The sequence below is a fragment of the Haliotis rufescens genome, unplaced genomic scaffold (genome assembly GCF_023055435.1).
Source record: "Haliotis rufescens isolate VD_foot unplaced genomic scaffold, xgHalRufe1.0.p SCAF_2, whole genome shotgun sequence".
NCBI lineage: Eukaryota > Metazoa > Mollusca > Gastropoda > Lepetellida > Haliotidae > Haliotis > Haliotis rufescens.
Genome location: NW_025963890.1, coordinates 73,399,279 through 73,417,394, shown reverse-complemented (window position 1 = coordinate 73,417,394; position 18,116 = coordinate 73,399,279). Strand labels below are relative to the sequence as shown.

At 39.8% G+C, this 18,116-nt stretch overlaps 1 protein-coding gene across 1 annotated transcript; it reads right to left on the bottom strand.

Moving 5' to 3' along the window:
* Positions 1-1,331: 1,331 nt before the first annotated feature.
* LOC124133230 (small integral membrane protein 7-like) lies at positions 1,332-12,511 on the bottom strand. The gene is made up of 5 exons (XM_046497543.2): positions 12,379-12,511; positions 10,916-10,957; positions 10,179-10,231; positions 6,099-6,189; positions 1,332-2,322 (listed from the first exon to the last, which is right to left on the bottom strand). The coding sequence occupies exons 1-5, from the start codon at positions 12,402-12,404 to the stop codon at positions 2,307-2,309; spliced, it is 228 nt and encodes a 75-aa protein (XP_046353499.1). The 5' UTR covers positions 12,405-12,511; the 3' UTR covers positions 1,332-2,306.
* Positions 12,512-18,116: the final 5,605 nt, after the last annotated feature.

The window sequence follows — 18,116 nt, the reverse complement described above, 5'->3', positions numbered from 1 at the left end:
GTGGCCTTCATCAACCGCCTCATCCATTCCATGTATCGACGTTGCACGGCAGTCATCAATGCACATGGCGGACACACGAGATACTGACTTGTGATGCCATTTTCTCAGAGACTGGTGTTGTCTTTCACTTTAAGAACATTTGACACTTTAATTTCAACCTTGATGATCAGTTTTGCCAAGTTTCATCTTTTCAATATGTCTCAAAGTATGTTTACAGTTTTTGGACCCATTGATTTCTCATATCTATCCATGGTGACGTTTCTTTTGCGGTTCAGTATATTACCATCTTTCAAAATCCGTTCTTCATACTGATGATTTGTTGTCACTCCAGATGACAAATGGTACTTGAAAGTCAGTTATTTATATGCAAGTGCACATCCACTCATAGTGGGTCAGACACGGTGCACACAAGATGGGGGTTGTTCAAATGATGATACAAGCATGAAACTCTAAGTTTCCCTAAGGTGACTGACAATGCACATTTCTGTGCTTCCATCTCCTGGAATGTCCAAAACATCAAACAAGGGCCATAACTCTGTGAAATAGTAATTTATCCATGCTGGTTCACAGCACTTTCAGAAAAGAGTTAGGGTGGACAGGACATATAGGTTGGGGCTCCTGGTGGGGATTAATAACCTTTCTGACGCAACTCATCTTACAGTGTGGCCATGATGTATAGAGCCCCATGGATGCAGAGTGACCATGGTTTCACGCCACTTTTTGTCAATATTCCAACAATATCATAGTGGAGAAACATGAAATAAGCTTCATTTCCAAGGGTTTTACACAGAAATGTGCGTCCATTAAACACAAATGTATGGAATTGGACGCAGATGCACAATAATATTTATTGTACCAACTTCTTGACAAGAAATATAAAATTAAAATAAAATAAATCTTGCAGTGCAGCACACTATTTAATTACTTTACAGCAGCCTCATATTTCCTGAAAGGAAATGAAACAGTTGGGGTCCCCTGCACCGATGTGGAGACTTAAACCAGGCCTTCGCCATGGGGAGTGAACGGTGTATTCACTGGCCTACCCCCCTATATGCAACCACAGTGGCTACACTGGCAAACCTAGGTCAGTTTCATCCTTCTTCAGTCATTTTTATTAAAAGTTTGTTTCCAAAATAAATATAAAGACTGGTAGCAAATGTTATAAATTTTGAAATGTTATAAAAAAAGTTATATAATTAGTGAAAAACATCTTTTAATATTTTTTTATCTTATTTCGCCCACATGCTCTGTTGGTTGAGGTTGGAGATGACAACACAAAAAAATGGATGGCCCAAGATGCCACACAAAGATCAGAAACAAAACAATGCGCGCAAATGTTATATTTTTAATGATATGTACAAGGAAATGCATGATGGTGTAACATACAGTGTGTGTATCATACATATTTACACATGCCCTGCAGAAGTAGCACAGGAACCCCATCTACCATCTAGCACAAACATAACACTTCCTCATCCTGGTGGCAATAGCGCTCACACACTGGGAAGTATTTATCAAAACAATAAAGAATTGGTACAGATGTTCAGAACATTTCATCCATGAGAGATCTAAAAACCTGGTCAATCAGCCACAAACACTGGCCCTCTCTGTGTGTCTAAAGTGAATGAGTGAGTTGGTTTTAACGCTGCTTTTAACAGAATTCCAGTTATATCACAGCGTGTCAGCTTAATTTGGGAGGAAAGCCCAAAGTGATGCAGGTCTCAGACGTTTACCACTTCGGTGAAACCCACGAGCACGGGTATGGTGCTGATAAACCTAAAACCGGGATTCAAACCCACAATTATAGGTTTCTGGTGTGCCAAAGGGACGCAACTCTGCACAGTGAATCGCAGCGCCTTAGATGAATGGAGCACGGGACCACCCGCGCCCTCCTATGTATCTAAAGTAATGTCTTCAAGAATAAGTCCCAAATCAATATCATTTTCTATCAAGGCCATGTCACAAATTGTACATACCCTTATGCACCCACCCACCCCAAACACAGTTTTTGTGGCCCTCCATTGATTCCACAGACTTTCCATGGACTCTCAAAGATGCCACTTAAAGATAGTGCCTCTTTCCAGCAATACCCAACCTCTCAAGTTCTTAGCTATACTGCTATTGAGTATTCCACCTGGAATCAAAAGTCTGCTCTTTGAGACTTTGAAAGGCTTCCCATAAGATATGTCAGCTTAATTCTTTAAGTCACAACCCTGTAACCATGAAGGGAGAAAACTGCAGCTGTCTGGACGAGACTCCTAGTCCAAGGGAGGCAACTCCTGTCAGCAGTCTCTCCTTAATTTTCCTCAATGGCCAAAGAATCTGAAATAAATTACATTGCAAATGAATCACAGTCAATACAATGATAGATAGTTTACAGGTTTAAACAATCAGCTATTTTGTAAACCAGACTACAAGCGATTTTTTTCAACCTCAAACCAACTTTAATTGAAACTGTTTTTTATTAGGGAGTATCTACAGCAAGTAGACAAAGGAAGGCATCATCGGTTTGTTGGTTGGTTGGTTTGCTGTTTAACGCCACACTGAGCAATATTCCAGCTATATGATGGCAGTCTGTAAATAATCGAGTGTGGACCAGACAATCCAGTGATTGATATCATGAGCATTAATCCACGCAATTGGGATACGATGACATGCTTCAACCAAGTCAGAGAGCCTGACCACCCGATCCTGTTAGTCACCTCTTACGACAAGCAGCATCACTGGACTAGAACAGTATATAAGAGTGCTGATACATGTTTACAACTAAACAGAAAGAACATTCTCATACACATGGTATAAACATATTAAACATTATAAGAGCTCCTATTTCAGCATTCTGCTCTGTGAAAATATATGATAATATTTACGATACACATAAACTTGTAAAATTCAAAAACTGTGAAGATGATTGATGACCTATATGATAATCTTTTCAAGCATATTACTTCTTTATCACGTATGTGAGGTTCTGATTTCATATGTCAGTAGGTAATGTCATATTGTAATATTCAGGGGGGCAGTTGAAGACACAGGCAAAGAAATAAGAATCCTTTCCTAGCTTTTATGTAATAACCTACTGATACAGTCTGTGACTAAATCCACTAGCGTGACTAGTCTGAAGTAAAAGTCTTGCAAAATCATGAACTGTTGGATTGCCATTTTTTAGAAGTTGGTAAGTCACAGTATAGACAAGATATTGTATGGATGACAACTTCTTTATTGTATTCGGATGCAACGTTTCGGTAAAAATGGAAGTGAAGTAAGACAGTACAGTCCAGAGCTTGATTTAGCTAAACAAAACATGCACCAGTGCAATCTGATATTGACAAAAGAACCAAATATCTAAGTCTACATGCACCAAGTGCTAGCAGAGCTACAGATCAGCTGCGTATTTGCGCTAAATACCCTCCAAAAATGATTCATAACCCAATTACTTTCAATTACCTTGCATACAGAAACGCATGCATTAAATGAAAAACTCAAATGTATAAAAACAGCACACGTACAACAGAGCTAATTTCCAAAACACAATAACAAACTAATTTACTGTCCAAATCAAGCCTATATTTAGAACCGTTATAAACATCTAAAACATTTCAATTTTTTTTAATCTCAAATGTTTACTGTTTTGGGAAAAACCCAATAGAGTAATGAATAGATAAGAGAAAAAATATAGGTTACCCAATGAAAAATGTAATAACCCAATTAAACTAGAAACCTTTGAGTAAAAACTCAATTGCTCAAAAAGTCATCTGGAGCTCTGTGCAAGTAAAAAATAATAATATGTGTCTGACTCATGCTTAATTGTTCCCACAACACTGATCTTTGTACACATCACCTCCAGGCTACACTGACCATACAATGTACTACATAAATAATTGCTCTGTTACCGTATTCGACGTAATAAGCGCCCAGGGCGCTCTCAAAATTAGAAAAGGGGGGCGCTTATTAGAATGAAAGTTTGGTTAAAAAAAAGAATTGAAAGATCGCAAACTTCATGGTTTGGCGAACGCAGAAAACGACCTGTGTCCATATTTTACATGATGTCTCGTACAAATAATACCATGTGCATTCTTGTACGTATGTGTAATTGGTCATGCTTTGGGGCTTGACATCATCAAACTGTGGACACTCAAGATCATGTGCACATGTTCCAACAACGTTTTACAGCAATATGTCATCAATTTATTGACACTGGTAGCAAATCAGGCCTATGTTTCGACTTTGATAAATCAATGGGACCAGGGTGCAACCTGTTTTTGTCTAGAGCATCTTGGTTTCCATGCCAACATGCACCTGGTGCAAGGTAAATCCAGTTGGAGCCATGCAGTACAGGCTTATATACATTCTAATAAGGATTAACTTGAGGCCCATAGGGCCTGTATCGCTTACCTGGATATTTACGCAATCATGACAAAATCTACATTTGCATTGTACATGTATATAATACTGCAATACGGTCTGCCCCACCATTTGTTCCATTTTGAATCCTCACCACCGGAGAATGTTTCCAACCAAATATGGTTGATCTGCATCTCTTAGTTCCAGAGAAGAATTCATTTAAAGCAATATAGCCAAATTACCCCTATTTGGCCCCACCCCTCAGCCCCTTGGGGGGTCAGCCCCACCATTTGTACAATTTTCAATCCTCACCACCGGAGAATGTTTCCAACCTAATATGGTTGATCTGCATCTCTTAGTTCCAGAGAAGAATTCATTTAAAGCAATATAGCCAAATTACCCCTATTTGGCCCCACCCCTCAGCCCCTTGGGGGGTCAGCCCAACTATTTGTACAATTTTCAATCCTCACCACCGGAGAATGTTTCCAACCTAATATAGTTGATCTGCATCTCTTAGTTCCAGAGAAGAATTCATTTAAAGCAATATAGCCAAATTACCCCTATTTGGCCCCACCCCTCAGCCTCTTGGGGGATCAGCCCCACCATTTGTACAATTTTCAATCCTCACCACTGGAGAATGTCTCCAACCTAATATGGTTGATCTGCATCTCTTAGTTCCAGAGAAGAATTCATTTAAAGCAATATAGCCAAATTACCCCTATTTGGCCCCACCCCTCAGCCCCTTGGGGGGTCAACCCCACCATTTGTACAATTTTCAATCCTCACCACCGGATAATGTTTCCAACCTAATATAGTTGATCTGCATCTCTTAGTTCCAGAGAAGAATTCATTTAAAGCAATATAGCCAAATTACCCCTATTTGGCCCCACCCCTCAGCCCCTTGGGGGATCAGCCCCACCATTTGTACAATTTTCAATCCTCACCACCGGAGAATGTTTCCAACCTAATATAGTTGATCTGCATCTCTTAGTTCCAGAGAAGAATTCATTTAAAGCAATATAGCCAAATTACCCCTATTTGGCCCCACCCCTCAGCCCCCTGGGGGATCAGCCCCACCATTTGTACAATTTTCAATCCTCACCACTGGAGAATGTCTCCAACCTAATATGGTTGATCTGCATCTCTTAGTTCCAGAGAAGAAGTTGTTCAAAGCAATATGGCCATATTACCCCAATTTGGCCCCGCACCTCAGCCCCACCATTTGTACGATTTTGGATGCCCACGACCTAGGGATGCTCCAGTCAAATTTTGTTAACTTCCAATTAGTGGTTCAGAAGAAGAAGTTGTTTGAATAAATTGTTGACGTACGGACGACGGACGGACGGATGCAACGGTATGGCATAAGCTCACCTTGGTCCTTGGACCCGGTGAGCTAACAAAAACAACATGAGAGTATACATGAACATGATTAACAACAGTATAAAGATATACACCGAAACGTCGCATCACATCATAACAGTGGTCATCCACAAAATATCTTGTCTTGACTGCAGCAAAATTATGTTCAGTCTTGTGAGCCCAGGTAATATAAGTCCACACACTAAAATTAAAATCTAAAAACAATGATCCAAAAAGTCAAATATGGGTGAGAAGACACAAAAGTTTTGGCCCAGACTGCTGAGATAATCCTGTGTTTTTCAGGATATCCTAAAGAAACAACAAGTGACTCTCATTTGACATTCCTGTGAAAGGAAACATGAGACATGAACGACATGAACGTTCTCGGGACTCACACTATCATAAGAAACATGATGAAGATGTTCCACATGGCAATGAAGATCCTGAGGTGGCGGAGACTCAGCAGGAAGCTCCGGACCTTGTCTCCTGAAACAAACACAGTTGCCATGGAAACAATCTAAGGAGAAACACAAGACAACCAATTCAGGTCATTGTTTACAATATATTTTTAAGTCCTGATCATTTTGTGAAAGTAAATAAACTAAAAAAAAATATTTCAGAATGTTTTTTTCATATTTCAAAATATTATCTATACATGATGTCACTTGAACAAACGGTCTAGCAGTTTAATCTATTGTATGCACAATTGTTTTGTTCTGAACATGCAATACGGCATTAATAAGACATGAGGAATACGGTTTTAGTGATTTTCAGATCATTAGGTTACGGTTGGCAGGATCCAGAAACCAACTAAACAAGTCCACGTAACAGAAGTTGAAGCTGGACGAATAGGGTTAAATTTGAAGCTGCACTGGCGCCAGATAATCAGTTAAAGAGGAATGTAATATGTGAGCATTTTTTATATTAACCAAAGAGTAACCATGTATTGTAACCAAAGAGGTTATTGAGGTTATAGGAAAGGGGGACCACAACTATCTTGAGAATAAAAGTTTACATTTCAAAATAAAAAGAGAGAGAAAAAAAAGGTGGACCAAAGGTGGACCTGTGATTGATTAGCTTTGCCACTGTGATTGGTAAGCTTGCCACATTGAGTAGCTTATGTAACCCTGTAAGCAATGTATGGTGTATTGTTTCAGAGGCTTGGACATGAGACTGAGCTGGGGACCAGGTTGTGTTGACCAAGCTCCAGAGCTGGGAGCTCCAGCGTTTAGAGCAGGGAGAGAGTTTTTGATTTTGAGAACTGAGATGGGTCCAGGATGTCTCACACTCACTTTGTCCCTGTATTGACCATGTCGGTCTGTGACATTCCCACCTGTGGAATCATGTGATGCATTAGGATGTGTCTATCATTTGTGAGAGACAGGAAAGTAGAACTGTGATTTGAGCTAGACTGAGACTGGGCATACTGTGTCACTGACTAATCGAACTGTGATCGGAATACGTCTGTGACCAGGATCCGGACTGTGTCCGATTGGAGGAGTTTCTGTATCACGTTGGGTCTTCACCTATTCAGCTTTGCGATATATATGTTAGTTTGCCAGATTATAATTGTCAATTGTGTAAATATTGAGTAATTGTAGATTTTGGTAATAATTAGATATTCTTAATAGCAAAACTGAGTTGGTCCTTCCTTTTTGTTACTTGAGGTGAGTGAGTGAGTTTGGTTTTATGCCGCTTTTACCAATATTACAGCAATATCTCTGCAGGGGACACCAGAAATGGGCTTCACACGTTGTACCCATGTCGGGAATCGAACCTGTCGGTGTGACGAGCGAACACTTTAACCACGAGGCTACCCTACCACCCGTTACTTGAAGCAGTGTGTCACTCGTAACAGGAACTAGATTCAATGGTCAGTGTTGTTATCTTGCGTTGTTTTCAGTCTGACTATTCAGCGCTCTAATGAATACGTGGAGGATAACAAAGCCATCAGTATCCCCACCCTTTTAAATATGTGCATAAAAATTAAGAAAACAGTTTACAGAGTAACTTGAAAGAATCAGAGGTTGGAAGTATACAATTTGCTTTTTTCACTTTTTTCACATATAATCCAGTGACTGTTATTTTGAGCAACAAACCAAGCTTATATACATATAAACACAACCTACCAAGTCTCTGAGCACCCATCCATTGAGTTGCCCCTTACAATGAGCACAGGTTATTAGGAACCAATTCTTGCCTGGATTCCCCATGGGTTTCCTATTCAGCCGCCCCTTACTATTAGCAGTGAGGTGTCGGGGACTCATTCTACCCAGGTACCAGTGTGTAGGCCTGGGATGGGTAACTCGGGTACCCGGGTGGGGTGGGTACTGAGTAGGACCCGCCGGGTACCCACAGGACTACCCGGACGCGTGGTTAGTCACGTGATATATTGTTTAATGACAAAAATTATCTAGAACTCTATGGTTACACTACAAGTCACTAATGTTCGCATTTCTTTCTGACTGTGCACCCATTCCTTCAGATTTTTCATATGGTTGAATAAAGATATAACTTAACTTAATTCAACTTCAGTGTACAAATGACCAGATTGTTTAATACATGTATCTAAATCGTTTTGACAGGGCTATGCTAAAAATGTTCCCAATCGGACATTTTTAGACATCTCCTGAGACCTACAGTGGGTAACCGGGTAGGGTCGGGTAATAGGGGGGGTGGGTACCCGGGTAGTAAATTTGGACTCGTCCCAGCCCTACCAGTGTGGCAATGTTATTTTCACAAAATTTGTAAAATATTTCACTTAATTGCATTGGCAGAATTGTTTATTCAGCTAAGATAACCAGAAGGACTGTTTTCTAGTGTAAGATGCTTCTAGTGACAATCATGTTCAATCACTCAAGCATCACTGGGGCGCCATGAGGCCCAGTCGTCTAAGGCCAACAAGTTGCTGTGCAGAGTTATGTCCCTTTGGCTTTCTTGAAACCTGATGTGGGTTGGAATCCAACAATCGCCCGCATTACGTTTGTAGGCTTGTCAGCACAACGCACATAAGGTTCACCAAAGTCGTAAGTAAATATCTTAGACCTGCATCACTTCAGGATTTCCTCCCACATTAAGCTGACACGCCGTGATATAACTGGAATACTGTTAAAAGTGGCGTTAAACCCAACTCACTCAGACGTTTACCACTTCGGTGAAACCCACGAGCACGGGTATGGTGCTGACAAACCTAGAAACATAATTGGGGCGGACCGGGATTCAAACCCACAATCATAGGTTTCTGGCGTGCCCAAGGGACGCAACTCTGCACAGCGAATCGCGGCGCCTTAGACGACTGGGCCACCCATGCCCCCCCCATAGTAATGGAGTGTGCAGACAAGTGAAACACTGTATCCATGATCTGAATCATTATTGCTAGGACTGCAGTACTTCCTGAATCTAACCTCTCATTGAGCAATGGAACATGAGTTTAATATCAACACCTCTGGGGTCTGGCATTAAAGATGCTACCATAGAACATGATTAACTCATACACTGACAAAGAGCTGAATACACGGCCTTGCAATGACATTATCAAGCTGATTATTATGATTATTCAACCATAAGCAGGTCATTGACCTCATTTGTCAACTTAAGTTAGACATGAAACATGAAGAGAACTGTTTTGAAATGGTCTAAACACTACTATATGAGCACACAAAATCAAAGGGAGATAACTTAAAATACATTTGCAATCACAAAATCCATTTATGACGATTCTATTAATTTTATCCCCAAACATACAAAAACAGAAAGAGAAGTTTCTTTTCGGTTTCAATCACACTGCAATAATCTAGCTGGTAAGATTTCTAAACTGAACCTAAGTGCATATACACCTAGAATGCGCAAGATTGCTAATCATTTGCTGATGAGCAAAGCTGGTCAAACATGAAACCCAGAAAAAAAACATATACATGTATATAGTGATTATTAGGACACCCCTAAACTGCTAGAAATTCTACTATCAGTCATCAGGATATCTTTACCATTAAATGAATCGGCTAATGCCAATTTCTATCTCTGACAAGGCCATGGTTCAGGTATGTGCATGCTTCAAAACCATGCATGTAAGTGTTTCAAAAAAACTGTCGAGTGAGTGATTATTGATTAACCACACACCAGCTACTTGGCAGATATTCAAGCGAGTCAAAAACAGAGCCACAGGGATGTTGAAATTGTAAAAGTTGACGACACACGGACAATGGGTAATGTGTTTTTCAGACAGATGAGCAAAACTAACTCAAATTCACTGAACTCCTTGGCATATTTTGGCCCATTTGAAGTCAGTGAAACATAGCAAGGAGTGGTACCAGTTTACTACTCAAAAGACTTTAGAGAAGACGCAATTGTTTCATATGACAATAGATAATCTTTAGATCTGTCAAATTAACTATAGCCATATCATGATATGAAAATATCAGGTGTTCTTTAAATTCCTTTGAGTGGTATATCGTCTTATAATCCCAAGCCCTTACCAACTGTTGGATCCCGTTCAGCACCAAATGCTCCCTCTTCTTGCGTCTTTTTTCTGAAAATAATTCATTAAGTTATCACTTTGGAAAATTTAAATTTATCTGCAGTATATATGTTAAGCAAAAACATTTATCATAACTCTTTGATAAACTTGGTTTATTATTTATTTGTGTGTCCAGTTTTGGCAATTATGAAACAAGATGATATTCCACACAACAAAGGAAGTGAGTGAGTGAGTGAGTGAGTATAGTTTTACGCCGCTTTTAGCAATATTCCAGCAATATCACGGCGGGGGACACCAGAAATGGGCTTCACACATTGTACCCATGTCGGGAATCGAACCCAGGTCTTCGGCGTGACGAGCGAACGCTTTAACCACTAGGCTACCCGACCGCCCCTCACAACAAAGGAAGATTTATCAACTGCCACAAGCTTCTTTGTATTTCATATTGTTTTTAATACAATGTTGATGCTGATTATTTGACAATTTGAATGAATATGATAAAAATCCTGAATTGCTGATGTTGTCAAAGGTAAACTTGAAGATCCCAACAACCCCATGCTTAAGCATGTTGAGGAAGTAAGATTTTTTTCCCACATCAATCTTTTGAACTTCAACTTGACAAGATGACAAAGCCACAACGAATGAGCAATTCAGAGTGACGTAATGCTACACACATAGGAAACATATTTCCATTTAATCATGTCAGTTCTTTCATTTATCCCTGTGTGTACTTACAACTTGAAGTTTAAAACTGCCCCTGCATTCATGAGGAGAGTTCTGGAAAATGAAATCATAAAATCATTCAAAAGTTTTTAATGCATTGGAATGAATACCTCATATGTGAGAATGCAGGAAAACAACTATCTGTATATCGGTGCATTTTTTTATCTCCTCACATCTGGGTCGCAAGAAAAGATCAAACTCAAAAAAGCATTCGTGTTTTTTGTTTGTCTGATGTTTAATGGCGCACTCAGCTAAATGATCGCTATCTGCAAATAATTGAGTCTGAACCAGACAATCCAGTGATTGATATCATGAGGCATCAACCCACGCAATTGGGATAAAATGACGTGCATCAACCAAGTCAGTGAGCTTGACCACCCGATCCCATTAGTCGCCTCTTACGACAAGCATGGGTAGCGGAAGACCTATTCTAACCAGAATCTTCACAGGTGCAAAGCATCAGTGAGTGAGGTATGTTATAAAATGCTTTGGACTGTCATGTCATCATGATAGAGCAGTCTTGGACAGTTACGTCGCCATCATAGAGCCTTGGACAGTTTAGTTATGTTGCCATGATAGAGCCTTGGACAGTCATGTCGCCATGATAGAGCCTTGGACAGTCATGTTGCCATGAAGGAGCCTTGGACAATCATGTTGCCATGATAGAGCCTTGGACAGTTTAGTTATGTTGCTATGATAGAGTCATGGACAGTCATGTTGCCATGTTAGAGCCTTGGACAGTCATGTCGCCATGATAGAGCCTTGGACAATCATGTTGCCATGATAGAGCCTTGGACAGTCATGTCACCATGATAGAGCCTTGGACAATCATGACGCCATGATCACAGAATGTCAGCTTAAGGCGTACAAAAATTTACAAAATAATATTACCTGACCCACTGTAATATATAAAGTGACGATCCTAACTTTGAACAGACGAAACAAAGGCACACTTGATTATCAGCAGTTGTAGTCATCCAACAATCATAACACAAAAAGTCTACCACAATGACAGGATGTCACACCTAAATTACACGAAGTTGCATAACTAATCAAAGCGATTTGGACGACTATGTCAACCATGCACCATACAGATAATCAACAATATATCACTAAAACACTGGGTAAATATAACAGCTCTGGTTTCAAGGGTGGGGATCTATTTCTTCAACTAGGCCTATATATGAATCTATTGACTGGGGTGATAAATACAATAAATAAAATGTCATTTTCCGGATGATCAGCAGATGTCTACGATGTGTTCAATGGCTGATAATGGTTTCAACCGCTAGCAAGTTTAATTACAGACAGCTTCAGCTCTGCGTTGTAAATGAACACTCACTCGCACAGAAACAGAAACATCAGAAACTTTTCTCAAAATTCTACACCCGTCGATTCATTTAGACATTATCAGCCGGAACAAGCGGCGAGTAAACCTGTGCTGCAAGTGTTAGAATCTGACAATGTTCACATACCCACATATTATCAAGTCTGATATCATTTCTTATCAGTTACGGCTCCGATTTCTAAAACAATTTCACTTTCCAGCTCTTCTGTTTACTCCAGCCACGGTGTACAAATAACACTGCCACCTACAGTCAAGGTGAGATAACTCTCATATGTATTCCCAAACTGCAGTCCGTTAAAAAAATATTGAAAACACATAGCGTTCCGAAATTACCTTATCTAAGAAGAATTAAGAAAACGTATCTTCCTTTCAAAGTTAATTTCATTTGTACAACTTGATTCTTGTACAAGAGAAACATAGTTTTAGATAAGCGATTTTTATGTATATCATTTACTTCCTGAGATCAGAGTCCACATAAATATTTTACACTCCCTGTTAAGTAATTTCGTTTTTTCCCCTTTGTACCATACTACATAACAACAATATACATGTTAGTAGAAAGGTCGCCACAAGTGTTAGCGAAAGGTGCTTGACAACGGTATGAGGATCTATACCGAAATGTAAAATACTGTAAAATAACTTTTAAAGAAGCTGTTATCCATAAATTGTGTCTACTTTGTCATCCGCCAACTTCTAAGAAATGACTATCAAACAATTCACAACAAATACAACAAGTTGTAAATATATGTACTTCCTATCCAATTACCAAATGGTCTCATAGACTTTTCAGAAGACTGCATTACAAATAGAACACGGTGTTGTAGAATAAAGTTCAATTAATTCAGAAAATGGCTCGAATCAAGGCTGTAGTTAGACAAACTCAATTTGATTGTGGTTGTGCACAAGAAAAAGCCTTATCATAACCAATCGGTTAACTTGGTCTGTGGACTTTGACTTGTTACAAAGGATTGGAAGCTTTTCAAAACTTTGATCGTGTGCTCAGTAGGGCGTTAACCTATCCGTCATCAAGCGAGCTCACAATACGTCAGCAGGCCGAAAACAGTCGCCGAAACACAGCAAACATAAGGTTAGAGAACATAGCTGTGGTACTTGTATCAAATACACCACCATCCAATCATTTCTTGTTTGTTTCATTTTTAGCCACCTTCAAACATTGGTGTAAACCTTTGACCATCAGTGTACATTGGTCTACGCAGTTGTATATGAATATATTATTATTAGGAAACATGTGAAATCACCGCCTATGATGTGGGTTAAAGAAAATACTTCTAGACCAAGCACTTAGTGATAAAAACAGTTGACTATATGAAGGTGTGTCACATGACCATTCTGGAGTGAGTGAATGAGTAAGGTTTTACGCCGCTTTTTGCAATATTCCGGCAATATCACGGCGGGGGACACCAGAAATGGGCTTCTCACATTGTACCCATGTCGGGAAACGAACCCGGGTCTTCGGCGTGACGAGCGAACGTTATAACCACTAGGCTACTCCACCGCCCCTGACCATTCTCGATCTTGACACAGTAATTAGTGTCCCTGTGTGATAAGGAGACGCTTTAATCAGTGCTGTGTGTTATTCCCAGATTGCTTGCATCATAAAACACACCATTAGAGGTCGAATAAAACATTGTAAGACATGGCGAATAAGGTAGCGTGTTTAAACAGGACGTCTGGTTTAAAGGGAGGCCATGTTGGTTACAGTCTGTTGCACACGTCTCCACAACACCAGACGTCTCGGCAGTGTAATTTGTACCTTGTGTGAGATTTAGACATTGTAATTGGGTAATAAGTTATTGTCATGTACATCTTAAGACGAGAGCTGTTTAATGAAACTTTGAATTTGCAGACCACTTAAGTGTTTGTTTTTTAAATAAAACTTGAGTCAGCAGACGAGGAAAGCGTATGAATAGTTTAATAAAGCCTGAGTTAGCAGACCTTACAAAGTGTTGTTATATAGGGCGTAGTTGACAGGATGACCTGTTTTAACTTGCATGAACTGCGATTGACCCGAACCTGGTCTCGCTGTGTCATGAAGATTGTAGTGCATTAGTATTATGTTTCGTGACATACTTAGTTTGTGGTAGATGTGTGAAGGATATGGTGTGTACTTTGTTTCCATCACAAACATTCAATTTCCCTGTCATGACAGATCAACTACAGACATTTGAAAAATAAGGATGTTCTTACACTTTGAGTTGTATATATAAAATGACAAATTCAGTTCGTAAATATGAACATATTTTTATTATGCTAAGTTTCACGATGATAATATCAGTCTCAAAGTGGCATGATAATGTTATATGATCATGATGCTATAATGCCAGCAATAAAAGCTTGCAGAAAACAGTCAGCGGGCATAGTCTGCATGTAAAATGAGTATACGCCTCAAGTCAATAAATTAATAAATTAAAAACAAGATAATAAATAAATTAAAATCATGGAATATCAAATGAGACGTTTTGAAGCAGAGTATATACATGTACAATTATAGATGAACCCATGCATTGCGTCGTACCTGTTTGAAGTAAAAGACTTCTGAATGTACGTATACAATGGTATGTATGCACGCCTGTAAATAACCTTTGTGGTGCTTTATGTTTGGAAATAACTGAATATTTTTTAATGCAACCAATGGATCATTTGCCAAATGCACCTCACAGCATGGCACAGTTTATACAGGCTCTGAAACAGTTCTTATAAAGTTAATCGGTAATCCTCCTTTGCACACCTGATACCGTCAAAGTTGACAGTTTCGTTGTTCGTGTCTTAATCCGTTCTATTTTCATCACTGGGAAACAGCACAGCTGATATTTGTCAATCACTACCTCCTGCTTGGGACGCCCCACCGCCCGGAGTTAACCCAGCCCATTGTGATCACGTTGTATCTCACAAGCCCGAGGCACGGTCTGGTCATCCTCGGCGCACAGAAAGCGATCACTTCCTGTCTACAAAGACACCGCCAAGCTGTGCCGTAGGCAAGGTTTCACTATCTGTTTAATCAAAATACGTCACATGTATTATATAACCAGGAAGCCGAATGAACTGGTGTTGCGAAGTTGTCGTGGACTCCACGTGTCCATGTGTGCGACGCACCTGCCTATCCACGTGTGATCATGATGGCTGTTCTGTCGATGTCTGAACAATCATTGCCTCGGGAGTATTGTTCTCAATCTCCATCTCTTCATCCTCGCTGTCGGTGATGTTGTTGTCAACGAAGTCGGCGACATCGTCCTCCTGCTCTTCCCACTCCGTTCCTAGCTGTTTCCGCAACGCCATCACCTCGTCAGCCTTTGCAGCGGCGTAAATGTGGTACATGTCGCGCATGTTCTCTGCGGACATCAGACGCATGCGCAGAATGTAGCGGTAAGACCGTCTGTGGTCTGCACGTGCTTTGAAGTAGCGCACCTCCAACGAACGAATTTTCCTGTTGATCAAAGTAACTTGGTCGCAAGCACGTCGAAACCGAATCTCCGCACACATAACCCTGACCGTCAATTCTTCTTGCGTGAGAGGTAAGTGCCCGGATGATGGAAAAGAGTCGTGAATTTCTGTGGTCTCCATGTTGTTTCTGTTCTACAACCCGAGTATTGTGAACCTCTCGAAGCATCGGTGTCTTGGTTAATGCAGTCAGGTGGCCACGTGTTCCTTCGTGAAGAATGACCTCTCACCTAATGACATCTGCTCGACCTGGCCAGGATGTTACCTCCTTCACCCTTATTACGTCACGACCCCTGCTGTCAAAACATGTCGCCGGGGTAATAACTTTGGCTTAACTCACTCAATCAACCGGAATCTCATTATGCTAATTTGCATAGTTTCTAATGAGCCGTTAATGAGGCGACGTGTGTACGGGTGACGTACCTTCCCGTCTTGCTCCAGTGACTGCTGGCATCCCAGCCAATCAGCATCATCCCGCTGGACATCAATGGCCTTGGACATTGACAGGCTTGGCTATTGTCTGGTTGTGATGTCGGCGCTCTGATGAAACACCTGTATCTGTTGTCTGTATACAACAGTCAGTACATTGTCAGTTTATCTAGTAATGTTAGCATGAGACTGACACTGACGCTTATTAACCACTCCGCTAAAACAACAGTGTGTTTAACAGGTAAGCTATGGCGAAATATTGTTCCACGTTGCAACGAGTGTCATTGGTGAAAATGTGTATTTTTTACTACATGCGGTTGTATTCTTTTTAAAACCCACATGGCAAATTAGGTCAATTCTTAAAGTAGACACAATTATAGGTAACAACTTCTTTTATATAATATTTAATAAAGAAGAAATTATACACTTGGAATTGGACTTGACAAAAAAAATACAAGTGTCATTAAAATGTTTCTAGGCTGAAAACAGTGGTCATTGCAAACTTAAGGTACAAAACATGACCATGATACCGTCAAATACATCACCATCGAATCATTTCTGATTTGTTTCATCTTTTGCCACCATCAAACATGGGTGTATACTTTCTTTTGCCCGTCAGTTTATTAACGTGAAAACAAATAATGTATTAATCATTCACTCCCTAAACACGCCACGTACGCTTGCTACCAAAGAAATCGTAAGGGAATATTTGATTATAAGCCAAGGTACTTGTAGATAAAAATCTTAAGGGCTTTCAATCCTTTCATCATCCCCAAGAGATGACAACAAAGTGAAAGTTTCGAGAACTTTATCTTCTCTCAAAGATCAAACATCCGTATCAATTCACACATTCAATGTAAAAAAAGAAGATAGAATTTGTGTTTTTTGTAAAGAGCACTACAGAGAAGACGAATACCATTATATCATATCTGTAAAACATATGATGATCTAAGAGCTAAATGTATAGCACCAACACATTATACCTATGCTACTTGACACAAGGTTTATGTATAAATGTCGTCCACGAAGGAATACACCGTCAAAAACCTATCGATGTTCATATACAAGCAACGTGTATCAGAAACAGTTGGCACACTGTGTTCCGACTCCACGTACTGCAGTTGTCATCATGGGCCTATGGCCTACAATACTGAATGAATAAGGCTGATTGAACTCAGATGTATCTTTTGGAAATATCTTCATATTGAAAGTATTGATAAATGATTATTACACCACCAATACCTGCTATCACTTGGCATAAGAGCCATGTATGTTTCTCTTGCAAGAGCACTGAATGTTTCTCCTATAAGAGCACTGTATGTTTCTCCTGTAATAGCACTGAATGTTTCTCCCATAAAGCACTGAATGTTTCTCCTGTAAGAGCACTGAATGTTTCTTCTACAAGAGCACTGAATGTTTCTCCTATTAGAGCACTGAATGTTTCTCCTCTAAGAGCCATGTATGTTTCTCCTATAAGAGCACTGTATGTTTCGCCTATAAGAGCACTGTATGTTTCTCCTGTAAGAGCACTGAATGTTTCTCCTATAAGAGCACTGTATGTTTCTCCTGTAAGAGCACTGAATGTTTCTCCCATAAGAGCACTGAATGTTTCTCCTGTAAGAGCACTATATATTTCTCCTATAAGAACACTGAATGTTTCTCCTATAAGAGCACTATATATTTCTCCTATAAGAACACTGAATGTTTCTCCTGTAAGAGCACTGAATGTTTCTTCTACAAGAGCACTGAATGTTTCTCCTATTAGAGCACTGAATGTTTCTCCTGTAAGAGCCATGTATGTTTCTCCTGTAAGAGCACTGTATGTTTCGCCTATAAGAGCACTGAATGTTTCTCCTATAAGAGCACTATATATTTCTCCTATAAGAACACTGAATGTTTCTCCTATAAGAGCACTATATATTTTCCCTATAAGAACACTGAATGTTTCTCCTATAAGAGCACTATATATTGCTCCTA

Bases quoted from the DNA above. Each gene is read 5' to 3' on its own strand.
- LOC124133230 (XM_046497543.2), bottom strand. From the start codon at position 12,404: ATGATATCAGACTTGATAATATGTGG. The intron at 10,232-10,915 runs GTAAGTACACAC...AATTATTTTCAG, and splicing joins GCAGTTTTAAACTTCAAGTT to AAAAAAGACGCAAGAAGAGG. The intron at 6,190-10,178 runs GTAAGGGCTTGG...TGTTTGTTTCAG, and splicing joins TGAACGGGATCCAACAGTTG to GAGACAAGGTCCGGAGCTTC.